This window comes from Nelumbo nucifera, chromosome 5 (assembly GCF_055504915.1).
Source record: "Nelumbo nucifera cultivar China Antique chromosome 5, China Antique-T2T, whole genome shotgun sequence".
In the NCBI taxonomy this organism is placed as follows: Eukaryota; Viridiplantae; Streptophyta; class Magnoliopsida; order Proteales; family Nelumbonaceae; genus Nelumbo; species Nelumbo nucifera.
Window position 1 is genome coordinate 58,572,235 of NC_142653.1, and position 16,163 is coordinate 58,588,397.

The window sequence follows — 16,163 nt, forward strand, 5'->3', positions numbered from 1 at the left end:
AATCCACCGCCTAGGCGACTAGGTGACAAGGCACCCCTGTCGCTTAGCCTCACCTTGGCACCTTGAAAACTATGCACAGAACATCCACAACTATTTATGGAAGAGAGATAACAGAATTGAGGGGCTACCATACTGTTAGAGGATCATACGATGGGCTGAAACTCTTCAACCCACACTTTACAGCATTTAGCCACACCCAGCAAAGTTTCTCTTGGTACTGCGACCAAGGAGAAAAAATGGTGATTCAGACCAGCTGGTTGAAGTTTCATAATGTTTCAGTCCAGAGAAAAGAGTTTGATGAAAAGAGCCCATAATGGTGCTCTGATACCATGTAGTCTTAGTAGAAAAAGAAGAAAAATAGTAGAGAAGAGAGGGAGAAAAACGAAGAGAGTTTTGGAGTAAAAAAAACTTAGCCTGGTGGCTCTCATTAGATTGATATAAATAGGGTGACAATCAACTATTGATAAGTACAAGAATACCTTGGTTTATAGAGCATGTATTTAACATGTGACCTCACTTAAGTCAACATATGTTTTAGGTCAGAGTTTAAAATGCTCACATCAATACTGAATATTTAATATTTGGCTCTTAACTGATTGTATGATGCTCCACTAGAAGTCTTCTTTCCATTTTATGATGTTTCACTAGAAGTCTTATTTCCATTTTAAAGTTCTAGTTTATGTTAAAAGCAATAGAAGTTAATACCACTGAGAATTTCATTTCTTGAAAAATTTCTGAAAATTCTAATTTTAACAGGAAAAGCTTTAAAAGGACAGACTCAGAAAGTACAACAGGCTGTGTTACAGGTAGTGTTTTACTTCTGGTTACTATTGTCTACTCAATTCCCTACATTTGCTTAACTTTTTCATTTGCCTCTAGAAATTTCGGAATGGTGGATACAATGTCATTGTTGCAACATCAATTGGCGAGGAAGGTCTTGATATCATGGAAGTTGATCTTGTCATATGTTTTGATGCCAATATCTCACCCTTGAGAATGATACAGCGCATGGGAAGAACAGGAAGAAAGCATGATGGAAGAGTTGATATCCTTCTCTTTATAATGATAGCTTTTCTCTTTCTTCTTCCTGAAGTAGAATGCACATGAGTATATTGTCCCTTTTTTGTTTCTTTATTTTTCTCTTCCGCATTATTAAATGTTAATATTAAAATCTTATTTGGAGTTACCATTTTTTTTCCTAGTTTGAGTATCTTCCTTAAAAAACACTACTAGTTTTAGCTTGTGAAGGGTCAGAGTTGAAGGGATACCTACGAAAGCAAGCTAATAGCAAGGCTGTAAGAAAACACATGCGTAATGGGGGGATGCATAGTTTTGACTTTCATTCTAGTCCTAGGATGGTAAGAAAATTTGAATGAGGTCATCTTCTCGCTTCCTTTGTTAAACAATTATTTCCTTTGTAAACTCACATTTCTTTTTCCTAATTATAGATTCCACATATCTGCAAACCAGAAGTTCAGTTTGTTGAGTTGTCAATTGAACAATTTGTTCCTCGTGGAAGGAGAATGAAAGATGATGAACCTAGGCACCAACCCACATTCATGGACAAGTTGTCAGATGCAGAGACTGAATTAATTGCCAAATATTTTCATGCTTCTAGAGAAGATACATGGAAACCATCTCTTATTGCGTTTCCCAACTTCCAAGCATTTCCTTCCAGGGTGCATAACGTAATGCATTCATGCAGGACGGAAATGCTCATTGATACCATGCAGCGTCTGCAAGGACTATTATTTTCCAAAGATATGGTAACTTTTGTGGCTTAAATTAGTGATTGGTTTCTGTGGCCTTATCAAATTTTTTTTTTCCTGTTATACAAAGGATTTTGCATAAATACTAAGTAATAATGGAGCTTGCAATTTCCTTGTGTTCAGAGTGAGACCTCTTCAAGTAAGTGCTTGGAAGCTGAAACTGTTGGAGAAGATGATAGAAGTAAAAGTGGTACAACTACTCTTAACTTCTCATGTTTTTTTTTTTTTTTTTTTTTTTTTTTTTTTTTTTACAAATGACAACTTTGAAGCTTTGTGCTGCCCATTTTGGGAAGGTCCTTTGGTCTTTCTTATATATAATAAGAAGCTTTAAAGACAGAACTAGAGTTAATAGTTTGCTAAAGCCAACCCAATAATAAAATATTCTTTTGTGTTTCTTTAATGTTATTGAAGCATGTTAGTATGTTAGTCCTCTAAGCATATCAATTACACAAAAATAAGAACTGAAGTTAGTCATTGAAATTGTTTTTGGCATGATTTCTTCCAGAAAATTTGAAAAGGACTGTGGTGATTTATTCCCCAATTTTTTGATACACACATATATACATATATGTATATTTGTGTGTATATATTAATTCATGTCCTTGATAAAACAATTCTTGGCAGACAATCCTGTATAGAGATTGGGCCGAATGGGCCCTAGCCCATTATTTTTTTTATTATTGTTCTTCCTAGTTACTTTGTTTGTTAACGGGCCTTTTCTTTAAGGGTTTGTTAATGTTTATTAATGTCTTTTTAAGTTGTCTGATGAGCTGGCTGCCCACTTAAGGGCAGACTTGTAATTTGATTTGCTTTAATGAGATTAATAAAAGTTAAGAGAGGTAGAAGGGGAGACGATCAAACTCTTCTTCTCCATCTTCTTCTTCTTCCTCTTCTTCTTCTACCTTTCTGTCTTCTTTTCTTTCATTCTTTGCTTAAATCTGAAATTATTTTGTAGAATTCTATTGGATTAAATCACATCTTGGTATCATAGTGTTAGTGTAGGGGTATTTCTGTCTTTATACCTAGATTAATGTTGCTGATCTGTAATGCTGTGTTGGAACCAGTGCTCCTAACTTAAATAAGGGCACATATGTCTTTTCAATTATTTTTAATAATATAAATACTGTCTGGCCGATTGGGAGGATGTCATGTTGAGACTTCCAGTTCGAACTAGAATTTCTCCCTTCTCTCTTTCTCTCTTTCTTCCACCTTTCTACCTCTTTCTACATAACCAATCTCAGACAGATAGAATTCTAAGGCAGGCCGAATCATAACATGGTATCAGAGCTACTTGAATCTGCCTAGATTTCTATTCTTTGCGCACCCTATCTAGGGTTTTTCCTTTTTTTTTTCCTGCATTCGACTGGAGATAAGGGAAAGGGCTGAAAAGGAGTGATCGCCCTCTTCCCTTGGAGGTTTCTATGCCTCCAGTCAGGTCGTGTGTGGTCGGTTGCTGTGGTTTCTAAGATCGCCCTCCCCTAATCGATGAAGAATAGAGAGCCGATCTATGTGGTGCAGTGGCTGTTGTGTGTGGACTGATTTCCTGCTCGTGTGGTTGTTACTTCAGTGATAAGGTAAGAGATCTCAATGCATGATATCTGTTATGGATCAAATAGGAAGTGTGTTTCAGACCATATGCTAGGGTTTCAGACAGTAATGTGCTAGGGTTTATGCTGGTTTTTGTGTATTTCGAAGGAAGAGTTATGATCATATAGTGGTGAGATTTCAGGTAGTCGTAGGAGTAGGGTTTGTGGTGTAAAGAGCACACTTTTCAGCAACAACAAGTGCTGAAATCAGTGTGATAGGTGTGATCTAGGGTTTGTGGTGTAAAGAGCACACTTTTCAACAACAACAAGTGCTGAAATCAGTGTGACAGGTGTGATCTAGTTGTGTGCAGTGTGCAGAATTCAGTGGTAATAGAATTCAGCAAGTGTGCAGAATCGGTGATAACATAATGGGAGATAAGAGTGATTGTAAATCTAGTGTGATGGTGCCTACAGACTACCTGAATGTTCAGATGACCTCCATTAAACTAAATGGAGAGAATTATGTGCCTTGGGCTAAATCCGTTGAAGTCTTTCTGAAGGCAAAGAAGAAGGTAAAACACATAAGAGAGGAGAAACCCTCCACTGACTCTCACGAGTATGAAGATTGGGAGCAAGAGGATGCTCAGATCATCACATGGTTGTGGAATAGTATGGAACCCAGGATTAGTGTAAACTACATGTTTCTTGACACTGCCAAAGATGTGTGGGACCATGCGAAGAAATTGTATTCGGGGCAAGACAATACAACCAGAGTGTATCAGCTGTATCAAGAGTACTTTAACCTACAACAGGGCAATCAGAGTCTTGAGGAGTACTATGCCAACATGAGAAACATACGTAATGAGTTGAATGTTTATCACCCTCTCACTTCTGATGTCAAGATTCAGCAACAATAGAGAGAACAACTTGATGTGACTGAAGTCGGAATATGAACCAGTACGGGCTCAGATATTAGGAGGATCAGCCCTTCCCTCCTTAGAAGAGGTATTTGCTCGACTCCAGAGGATTTCTATCGGATCTACTGAGAACTCTAATATCTCAGATAGATCTGCCTTTGTTGTATCTAGAGGCCGTGGTGCTAGAGATGGAGGTAGGGGAGCTCAGTCTGGCCGTGGTGGTGGTAGTGGTTCTGTGTATGGCCGAAGTGGCGATGGTGGGCCTACTTATAATCATGGTGGTGGTCGTACTGGGGGTAGAGATTCAGGGGGAGCCCGTGGTAGAGGACGTGGCTCAGGCCCGAGGAAGTGCACTCATTGTGGTATGGATGGACATACCATTAACTATTGTTATGATCTACATGGTCCACCCTCAACCTGGGCCAACCATGCCGCGATCGGTGACTTAAGTTCCAGCTTTAGACAGGAGAATCATTCATTTGATCAGATACCTCCTACACCCACAGATGGTCCTGTGAAGGAGATGGTGAGTGTTCCCCGTGACGAATATGAGAGGTTTATCCAATCACAGCAGAACACAGCGGCTTTCGCTCACTCAGGTATGGCTTGTCTAGCATCCACACCCAATCCCTGGATCATTGACTCTGGAGCCTCCGATCACATGACTGGAACTCCAGGTGGATCATCGACTCTGGAGCCTCCGATCACATGACTGGAACTCCAGGTGTTTTCTTCCTTATCTCATTGCTCAACATCACAATCTGTCACCCTTGCTAATGGTTTCACATCCTCAATTTGTGGTGTTGGTAATGTTGACCTAGATCCTGTATCCCTCTCCTCAGTTTTGTATGTTCCTAAATTGCCTTTTAATCTTATGTTTGTTACTAAGCTGACCAAATCACTTAACTGCTCCATTACCTTTTATCCTTCTATGTGTGTTTTTCAGGATCTCAAGACGGGGATGAAGATTGGTGGAGGGCATGAAGCTGGTGGACTGTATTATCTTGACGATGGTGGTGGTAGAACTTCAACAGCTCTCTAGTCATCCCTTTCTCCTCTCTAGTGGCACTGCCGATTTGGTCATCCGTCGCTAAAAGTCCTGAAGTCTTTGGTTCCGTCCTTGAGTCAACTTTCTGTTTTGGATTGTGAGTCGTGTCAGTTTGGGAAACACCATTGTGTTCCCTTTAGTTCTAGGGTTGATAACCGTGTGTCGAGTCATTTTTCTTGAATTCATTCAGATGTTTGGGGTCCTTATAAAGTGATGTCATATAATGGATATAGATATTTTGTCATTTTTGTAGATGATTTTTCAAGGATGACGTGGATCTATCTAATGAAAGAAAGAAGTGAATTGTTTACCATTTTTCAGAAATTTTATGCTGAGATTCGTAACCAATTTGGTACCCACATCAAAGTTTTCCGTTCTGATAATGGCCACGAATATTTATCCTCGTCATTTCAGGAATACCTGGACCAACACGGCATTATACAACAGACCTCATGTACCTACACCCCACAAAAAAACGGGGTGGCTGAGAGAAAAAATCGCCATCTCCTGGAAACAACAAGATCCCTCATGCATCACATGCATGTTCCCAAACCCTTTTGGAGTGATGCAGTACTTACCTCTTGCTTTCTGATTAATCGGATGCCCACGTTCATCCTTGATGGTCATTCTCTGTTTCAGGTCTTGTTTCCCACTTTGTCTCCGTTTCCTCTTACGCCGAGAGTATTTGGGTGTGTCTGCTTCGTCCATAATCTAGGTCCCAAGAATGACAAGTTCGATGCCCGTTCTCTTAAGTGCATCTTCCTTGGCTATTCTCGGACCCAGAAAGGGTATAGGTGTTACCATCCTAGTTCTTGACGGTCCTTTGTGTGTGCTGATGTCACCTTCTTTGAGTCTACTCCGTTCTTTTTGGGGTCCGGTGTCGACTCTCCTCATCACCTCCTCTTCCACTCTTGTTGTCGACTCTCCTCCCTTTGTTCCAGCCGTGACCAAACCCTTGCCTCTGGTGCCACCACCTATTGAACGCCCACCTCTCCGTCATGTGTATACACATCGCCCACGCGTACAAGCTACTACTCCTCCAGCTACATCTCCATCGACAGATCCGGCACTAGACCCGCACTCAACATCTGAGCTTGATCTACCCATTGCTTTGCGAAAGGTAAACGCACTTGCACCCTTCATCCTTTTTCTAATTATGTTTCTCTTACTCACCTTTCCGCTTCCCATCGCCAGTTTGTCACCTTGTTATCATCAGTTGTTGTCCCTAAGGATGTCCAGGAAGCCCTTGCCTCTCTAGGGTGGTGCCAAGCAATGGAAGAAGAACTCTCTGCCCTTCATCATAATCATACTTGGGACCTCACTGCTCTTCCTCTTGGGAAGCAAGATGTTGGTTGTAAATGGGTTTATACGGTTAAGTATCTGCCTGATGGTAGTGTTGAACGCCTGAAAGTGCGATTGGTTGCTAAAGGGTACTCCCAAACCTATGGTATTGACTACACGGAGACCTTCTCACCGGTTGCTAAGATAGGGTCAGTTTGTGTTGTGATCTCTCTTGCAACCATGTATGAGTGGCCACTATATCAGCTTGATATCAAGAATGCCTTTTTGCATGGTGACTTACTCGATGAGGTCTACATGGAGCAACCTCCAAGGTTTGTTGCTCAGGGGGAGGATGGTAAGGTGTGCAGACTAAGGAAGGCTATATATGGGCTTAAACAGTTTCCTCGAGCATGGTTTGGTAGGTTCAGTGAGGTGGTAAAGAAGTTTGGTATGAAACAGTGCAAAGTTGACCATTTTGTATTTAGTCATGACTCTCCGGGAGGAAAAATACCGTTGGTGGTGTATGTAGATGATATTGTTGTTACTGGGAATGATAACATGGGTATTGACAGGCTGAAGACTTATCTGCAGGATCATTTTCAGACAAAGGATCTTGGTAAGCTGAAATACTTCTTGGGGATAGAGGTAGCAAGATCCAAGTATGGTATTAACCTGTGCCAGGGAAAATATGTGCTTGATTTGTTGGAAGAAATAGGCTTGTTGGGTGCTAAACCAACTGAAACACCCATGGACACAAATACCAAGCTAAGCAGTGATTTGGGTGAAGTGTTTGAAGAGCCTGGCAGATACCGACGACTTGTGGGTAAACTAAACTACCTAACCATTACTAGACTAGACATCTCTTTTGCGGTTAGTGTGGTAAGCTAGTTCATGCAAAAATCTCTGATTCCTCATTGGAATGCAGTTCTAAGAATTGTGAGGTATTTAAAAGGGGCTCTGGGTCGCGGTCTAATATACAAGAGTGGCGGAAAACTTGAAATAGAAGGGTATTCTGATGCTAACTGGACCGATTCTATGTCTGATAGGCAGTCTACTACAGGCTATTGCACGTTCCTGGGAGGTAACCTGGTGACATGGAAAAGTAAGAAGCAGACGGTTGTGGCAAGAAGCAGTGCAGAAGCAGAATATAGGGCTATGGCGCACACCGCTTGTGAATTAGTGTGGCTAAGGAATCTTCTACAGGAAGTAGGGTACAACATCAACACTCCAATGAAGCTCTATTGTGATAATCAGGTTGTAGTTCATATCTCCTCTAATCTGGTGTTTCATGAAAGAACCAAGCACATTGAAGTTGACTGTCACTTTGTGAGGGAGAAGGTGCTGAATGGAGAGCTAGACACTACACATGTTAATACAGGAAATCAGTGGGCTGACTTATTTACAAAAGGCTTGAGTCGGGGAAGAGTAGACTACATATGTAACAAGCTGGTGAGTATATCATATACTCCCAGCTTGAGGGGGAGTGTTAGCGTAGGGGTATTTTTGTCTTTACACCTAGATTAATGTTGCTGATCCGTAATGTTCTGTTGGAACTAGTGCTCCTAACTTAAATAAGGGCACATATGTCTTTTCAATTATTTTTAATAATATAAATATTGTCTGGCCGACTGGGAGGATGTCATGTTGAGACTTCCAGTTTGAACTAGAATTTCTCCCTTCTCTCTTTCTCTCTTTCTTCCACCTTTCTACCTCTTTCTACATAACCGATCTCAGACAGATAGAATTCTAAGGCAGGCCGAATCATAACACATAGTAAGGCTTCCTTCCTTCTCTTTGTTTCTTTTTTTGTCTTTTCCCATACACCCTTTGATTGGAAGAGTGTATGGAGAGATAAGTGTCTGATTGTTTAGAGAACTTTTATGCCTAGTTGGTAGAGGGTTTGGAGAGTTAGAATTTAGCTATACATTGCCAAGGTGAGGTTTTTGTTTTTTTTGCCCAAAACCCTAGCCGACTAGGGAGTTTCTAGGTACAGGTTAAAGAGATAGTTTGGTGTGGTGCTCAAGGCTTTTGGGGTTCCTTTTTATCTCCAAAAGAGGGCGGTTGTAGTTGGAAGAAGTTCAGGAAGCTGGTTGTAGTAAAACCCTAGATTTGGGACCTTTAGTTACTAGATTGACCTTAGTTAGGTCTATAAAAATTAAAAACCTTGTTTTTGGATATTCGTTTGGTCAATGGAGTAATCTGGAAGTGAGATGAAGCAGATTCTGGTGTCTAGGTATGGTTCCATAGATTCCGTTTTGATTGGAGTGACTTCAATCAAATTTGTTGGAACAAATTATCTGGCCTAGGCACAATCTATAAGGATTTATATTTGTAGTAGAGGTAAATTGGGGTATCTCATGGGTAGTAAGGAGAAATCAGCAAAAACCAATCTTACATATGAAAAATGGATGCAAGAGAGCTACACAGTGATTGGGTGGTTAGTCAGCTCTATGCAGCCCCACATAAGTTGACATTACCTCTGGATGGCTTCGGCGAAGGAGATTTGGATGGTATCATAGAAACATACTTTTAGAAATTGAATGTTGCAAGAGCATATAAGTTGAAGAATGATGCGAACAATCTGAGGCAGGGGGAGAAGAGTGTAGCTGTCTACTACTCTATGTTGAACTCACTGTGGTAGGAGATTGATGTTATGGAAACAATTGAATGGGAGAGCACCAAGGATGCAAAGACATTTGGGAAACTGGTGGAAAGAAACAAGGTATTTGAATTTTTCTCAGGACTCAACCCTGAATTTGACATTATGAGACAAAATATTCTAGCCAAAGATGAAGTATTTCTTGTTCAAGCATATTCTATGGTGAGTAGTGAATAGATTAGGTGACAAGTATAGTTATAGGGACCACCTTCAAAGCATTTTGCACATGTCGGAATAAATCCAAAGGGACTGGTTGAGAAGAAAGAGATAATATGTGAATATTGCAAGAAACCGAAACATGCCAAGAACACTTGTTGGAAATGGCACCTTGATCTTCTACCAAAAAGGTCTTTGGAACAATACCAACGACTTTAAGAAGAATGATCAGCTTGGAAAGCCCAAAAATGCAAATGTTGCCACAACACATGGAAGAAATAGAGAAAGTGAAAGAAATTGTGCTATGGAGTAGCTTGCAGCAGTAAAGGAAGAACTCAAAAGGTACGAGAGGCTAATTAATCATTTGGAGGCTATTGTTGTAGCTTCCAACTTCTCAAGCAACACCTCTTCATCTGCATTCACTTAGGTACTCGTGCTTCTACAAATCATGCTCTTGCTTTAGGTAATTATAAAATCCCTTGGATTATTGATTTTGGTGCATTTGACCATATGACAAGCATTTCTAACCTCTTTTGTTCATATTAGCTCCTCTTTGATAGAGAGAAGATATCCCTTGCTGATGGGTCTCTTGCTCTCATCTCTGACAAAGGGAATATCAAAGTCTTGGACCACCTAGTAGAGTTGCTTTGGAGTTAGTTGATAAAGTCATGTTATGTCATTTAAGATTTGGTCATTTGCCTTTTTTTTCGCTTTGAATCATTTGTTTCCAGAAGTGTTTAAGGTAATATCCCTATCGAGTCTTCATTGCGAGTCATGTGAACTTGCAAAACATTGTAGATAGTCTTATTCAATGAGTAATAAAAGATTAGTTTCTCCTTTCTATATTGTGCACTCTGATGTGTGGGGGGCATATCATTTACCTGCTATGAGGGTTACATGTATTTTATTCTTTTCAGTGGTGATTTCTCTTGCTATACTTGGATTTATCTTATGAAATCCCAGGATAAAGTACCGACTATTGTTTAGAAATTCCATGAACTTATTCTTACCCAATTTAACACTCTAATCAAAATATATTTTCATCTGATAATGCTAAGAAATATTTTGAGAAGAATCTTACATCCTACTTGATACCTTTGGGGTTATACAATAGAGTTCTTGTTCATGTATTCAACAATATAATAGAGTGGTAGAAAGGAAGAACAGTCATGTGGTTGAAGTTGCTAGAAGCCTCCTTATTGCTTCTCATATTGTTGTTAAATTTTGGGGGGATGTTGTTCTTACAATTACATACTTGATAAATCGTATGCCTACCCGAGTTTTGGGTTTTAAAACTTCCTTTAGCCTCCTTTTTCCATATGAGGATCTCTTCTCTCTTCCTCCTTAAATTTTTGGATGCACTTGCTATGCATAGTTGTCAAGGCAACGCCTAGACGACAAGGCGCCCTTGGAGGCTTGCCTCACCCAGTCGCCAAGTAGTTTTGTGCACTATGTTAATACTTTTATATTTTTAATTTTTTGACATTATAATTATAAAATAGGCATTATTAAACTAGAATATTCATCTTATGTGTTTATGTACTAATTCCTTTTTATTATTTTCTTATTTGTTAAGGTTTAATCAACACAAACATTGCCAATTGTTGTGTTGAACTTGAACCCATGGTTCCAAGTATCGATACACCTCTGTGTATCGACAGAGATGTATTAGTACTTATAACGATACCCCCCCTGTTTTTTTATTTCTTTGGTTTTCAATTTCATTTTTAAATATTTATTATTTTAAAAAGTGGGTTCTCGGAAACACCTGTAAACATGTGTATTGGGGCGCCAAAGATACAATACAATACACCTGATACGGGATGTATTGTATCGAAATTTTGATCCTTGATTGAATCCTCAAAGATTTCAGAACCTGAACCAATAAGCAAGGGAAGAACTTAAAATTTTGTCTAATCAACACATTTTCTTCTTATGGATCTTCTTCTTTTCCTATAACAGAAGTAGGGGTTCAGCCCCTATATTTTTTGAATTTTCTTTCCTTTGTTCCTTTTTTTTTCTCATAAAATGTTGATTTTCTAAACTTAAAACATGAAATTTATACTTCTCTTATGAAAATTATGGATAATTATCAAGGAAAGATGGCTATGGAACCTAGGGAACTACCCTAGGATATATGGTTTTACTTGAAAAAAATCCATTGCCTAGGCGACAAGGCGCCCCCTATCGCCTAGCCTCGCCTTGGCGCCTTAAAAACTATGTTGCTATGTTCATGTTCATAGTCATCAAAGACATAAGTTTGAGCTTAAAGCACACAAGTGTGTATTCCTAGGATATATCTCCATATAGAAGGGATATTGCTATTTTGATCCAGTCCGTGGCACCTACTTTGTGCCTAGGGATGTCGCATTTGCAGAGTCCATCCCTTTCTTTGGTACTTCTTCTAAGGGGAGCATTCAGAAGAGTTATTTTCTATGTCCCCGATTGTTCCTCTTGTATCTTTTGTTGAGTCTCTTCCCATTGAGTTTTTTGTTGAATCTCCTTCACGTGTTCCTGCTCCCCTTCCTCCTCCAGCTCATCCTCCCATGTTTACTTCTCATCCTATTATCCAAAGGCGGTACCAAAAGATTCAGGTATGAGCAAGTTGTTTCCCCTTCCTCAAATGGGCCTTTTACACCTCCCATCACTACTGAGATAACAGGTCAGCTCTCCTCTACCCCTTCTGATACCCAGACCATGATCTTCCAATTGCCCTTTGCAAAGGCAAACGGAAGTGTACAACCCATTGTATCTCCAGACACCTGTCCTCTGACCTTCTATCTTCCATGTATTACTCTTTCTTGTTTATGTTTCTACACATGTAATTCCTAGGTTTGTCCTAGAGCTTTATCCAAACCTAGAATACCTTACTTCAGGGCCTAAGTTGAGCAAAAGCAAGCTGGTTTCCATTTCTTGGAAGTATAGGGGAACTCAAAACTGATAATTACTTGGGCAAAAGGCTTGTCCCAAGTTCCTTGGATATATTGGATTAGAAGAACTGCAAATGGGATAGCGGATTCATTAGAAAAACAAGGGTTTAATAGACATCAGTTTTATTTGGGCTTTAGTATACATCTATTTTATCTGGGCTATTGGAATATCCCAAGCTATTATACTATACTTTCTCAATATATTTAATAGAATTTCCTCTGCTGATAAAAAAGGGTTGGAGAAACTGACATAAGGTCGAATGTGTACTATGTTGCTTCACCAGGATTGAGCTCTCCGAGAAGTGCAGTGGAAGGAAAAAAGGGAATTCATATCCTCTTTTAAATAGATAGGTATCCTAAGAAGATGTAGAGCATAGCCTTTGGGTCAAATTCGGTGTGATAAGGACACAAGTTATGAGCAAAATAAATACATCCAAACACTTAAGGAGCCAAACTAAATACAAGTTGGTTAGAGTAGAGAACCAGAACTATAGTTTTAAAACTTAGCTTTGGATGACATTCTAATATTCTATTTATTGAAGTCTATAATGTCATTTTGGCGGACATGTTGATAACTTAGAAATAAGAAATATTTTAGAAATATTGAAAGTTAGCAACACAAGCTCCCTTAAGAACCCTAAGAACCCAAAAGGGGCAATAACAGCCCTCATGCTCACATGCACACATTGAGAAAAAGTGAAAACTCAAGTACCAAGGTAACCATATGGACACATGGCAAACCCCAAGTGGCCCAGGTGTTTCAAATCTAACAACTTTTTAACAACTTTCCTGAAGTGGGAAAGTTCTTGGGAAAATCTATAAATAGAGGATCTCGGAAGGACCCTCACATGCATCCATAGCTCACTCTTGCATAAGCTTTGCTACTCTGCAACCTGAGAACTTCCCTCTTCTTACCTTACTTAAAATTTAGTTTTTCTGTGTAAAATGTTATATAACCTAGGTGATGCCTAGGCAACTAGGTGCTCCATTATCATCTAGGATAGCCTAATAGGATGCAACTCAGGTTGGTCCAAATTAGCATTTTACACTGCTTTGGGCTTGGGCCTATTCAAACTTTGACAAAATCCCAACCTGAGCCTACCGAAGTTGCACCCCTATTTCCTAGATGCTAACTGTAGTTCTTGTCAAAAATGTTTAATCTCCTCTCTCTCTCTGTCTCTCTCTTGCATGTATGCCATATAGTTGGATTATCCTAGAGTTCTTTCTGAATTTTCTGCAACCATTAAGAAAATGGAAGGCTTTGTGGATGCTGCAAGATGGAGAAAGGCTTTTAAGATTGAAGCAAAAGACTTCCTCTTCGAAGAGATAAGGACCAAGGTGCCGAAGTGATTGAATGGTTGCAGAATTTTGTAAAGGGAGAAAGCTGTAAAGGTAAGCAGGCGAACCATTTGAATTTTGATTTAGATGAAAGGAAAAGATATGAGTTAGAATGCAAGAAGAATGCCGAAGGTTCCTACATAACCCTATAGGAATTCTTCGGGGTAAAAAAGAAGCAGTTAGTTGAGCTACTAAGTGACTGAGTTATTGAGTAACTTTATACTCCGGCTGAAAGCAAAAGAAACAGAAGCTCTACCTGTTGGAATAGGGTTAGTGTTGAGTTGGGCCAATTTCTAGTTATTGGGCCCAGTTATTTATTTCTTATTTTTAAGTTGTTAAGTTAGGAAGTTGTTGGGCTTTAGGCCCATTAGTTTATGTTTTTTAAGTTGTGACTGTTCAACTACTTAAGTAGCTGCCCTTACTAAGGGCATTCTTGTAATCTCTTACTTTTAAGTTAAGTATATAATACAAAGAGGGGTTGGCGGCCAGAACTAATTCAATTCTGGTCGACATTCTACTCCTTTTGTTCTCCTCTTTTCTTCTTTACTGCTGAAACTCTTCACCTTCTTCTTTCTCTTCACAAGGAATTTATCTAAAACTGCAATCAGTGATTTCTACTTGGTATCAGAGCAGGCCGAAGGTTCCTTGAGCTGTTCTATCATGCAGCCCTAGATCGGCTGATTGCATGGCAATTTAAGAGGCTGATCGAAGATCTCAAGTAAGCTCAGTTTTTGAATTTTTTGGTGGATCTGTTTTGCCCTGTAGCTGGTTTAGGGTTTCCCATCAAAATTAGGAAAAACTGGAGAAAGGAGGAGAGTCCTGTTTCTGTTGGACTCTTCAATTTTGACCTAGGAAGTGGTGCCCTAATTTTTTAGGGTTCCTTGGAGTTTTCTGAAGGGGGCGGTTCAAGTCTTGCCTGTTTTGGAGGTTTCTGGAGAGAGCGGTTGCCTCTTATCTCTCTTCTCCCGTCCCGCAGAAAAGGAATCTTTTGTGGGAGGACCATCTAGGGCACCAGAAGGGTGTCGGTACCAAAAGTGATTTATTTGATATTCTTGCATACTATAGTAACCTTCTACCCCCTTTCTGAGAATTATGGAGGGTAACGGAGTTGAAAACAGGCCTGGGAGCGAAATGGGACCAGTGGGAGGAGGTGCTAGAGACCTTTTCGGGGTTGGGACCATTACTACAGTTAAGTTGGATGGTCCGAATTACTTAGAATGGTCACAATCTGCAAAGATGGCCATTGGTGCTTGTGGGAAGTTAGGGTATATCACTGGTGAAGAATTGAAACCCGGAACTAACAGCTCCCGGTGGGTACAAGAAAACTATATGGTGATGACTTGGTTGTGTAATTCGATGCTGCCCCATATAAGTAAAAATTTTTTATGGGCAAATACAACTAAAGAAATATGGGATGGGGTTGCAGAAACCTATTCACAAAGGAAGAATGTTGCTAGGACTTATTAGTTGAGAAATCAAATTATTGCTACAAGGCAGGGAGATAGACCTATTGTTGTTTACTTTTCAGCCCTTAAAACCTTGTGGCAGGAGATTGACCATTTGGAGACAGTTGTTTGGGAAACCACTAAGGATGCAACTGCCTACCAGAAGCTCCTAGAGAAGTATAGGGTTTTTGAATTTCTTGTTGGCCTTAATCCCGAGTATGATATTGCAAGACAACATATTCTTTCCAGGGACAGTGTTACTCTCTCCTAGGCATATGCCTTTGTGTCAGGGGAAGAGAGCAGAAGAAATGTGATGATGAAAATTCTGTTTTTGATCAATCGGCCATGGTTAGCATTGTGAGACCTAAACAAGGTGAAGACTGGGGTGGTAGTGAAATCAAGAAGGAAGACAAAAAGGATTTGATCTGTGACTACTGTAAGAAGCCTAAACACACAAGAGATACTTGCTGGAAGCTTCATCCTCATCTTGTGCGGAATAGACTCAAAAACAAGAAGGGAGATGCTCACATGGCAATCACTGGTGACATACTGGCCCCTCCTACTACAGCTACTTTGGAGTTTGTTGCAGCTGCTGTAGTGAGGGCCAAACTTGAGAGATATGGGCAGTTTTTGAATCAGCGGGATACAACCAGTTCTAGTTCAGTAATAGGTGGACAGCCAGGTACAGGTGGTTCTGGTGGAGGACACTCTACTTCCTTTGTTCACTGAGGTAGTTCACATGCCACTGCAAATTATGTTTCTAATACAGGTAAGGAGGGACTTCCTTGGATTATAGATTCTGGAGACTCAGAGCACATGACCCATAGTTCCACTATCTTTTCTTCTTACCAGCTCTGTTCTGGCAAAGACAGAGTCTCCACAGCTGATGGATCCTATGTTCCCATTACTGGGAAGGGGTTTGTCAAGATTAGTGATTCCATTTCCCTTCCCTCTGTCCTTCATGTTTCCAGATTGAGTACTAGCCTATTATCTGTTAGTAGTTTGACTAAGAACTTGAACTGTTCAGTAATTTTTTCTCCTGGTCATTGTATCTTGCAGGATTTGGATTCAAAGAGGACGATTGGGAGTAATTG

At 39.9% G+C, this 16,163-nt stretch overlaps 1 protein-coding gene across 3 annotated transcripts in view; it reads left to right on the plus strand.

Moving 5' to 3' along the window:
• Window positions 1-16,163, plus strand: part of FANCM (DEAD/DEAH box RNA helicase family protein) — a 67,743-nt gene that overhangs the window by 37,866 nt on the left and 13,714 nt on the right. For all 3 annotated transcript variants that reach the window (XM_010258170.3, XM_010258172.2, XM_010258171.2), the window contains exons 14-18: window positions 757-806; window positions 880-1,045; window positions 1,231-1,358; window positions 1,449-1,766; window positions 1,893-1,959. In XM_010258170.3, coding sequence (XP_010256472.1) covers window positions 757-806; window positions 880-1,045; window positions 1,231-1,358; window positions 1,449-1,766; window positions 1,893-1,959 — 729 coding nt within the window. The remainder of the gene's footprint in view (window positions 1-756; window positions 807-879; window positions 1,046-1,230; window positions 1,359-1,448; window positions 1,767-1,892; window positions 1,960-16,163) is intronic.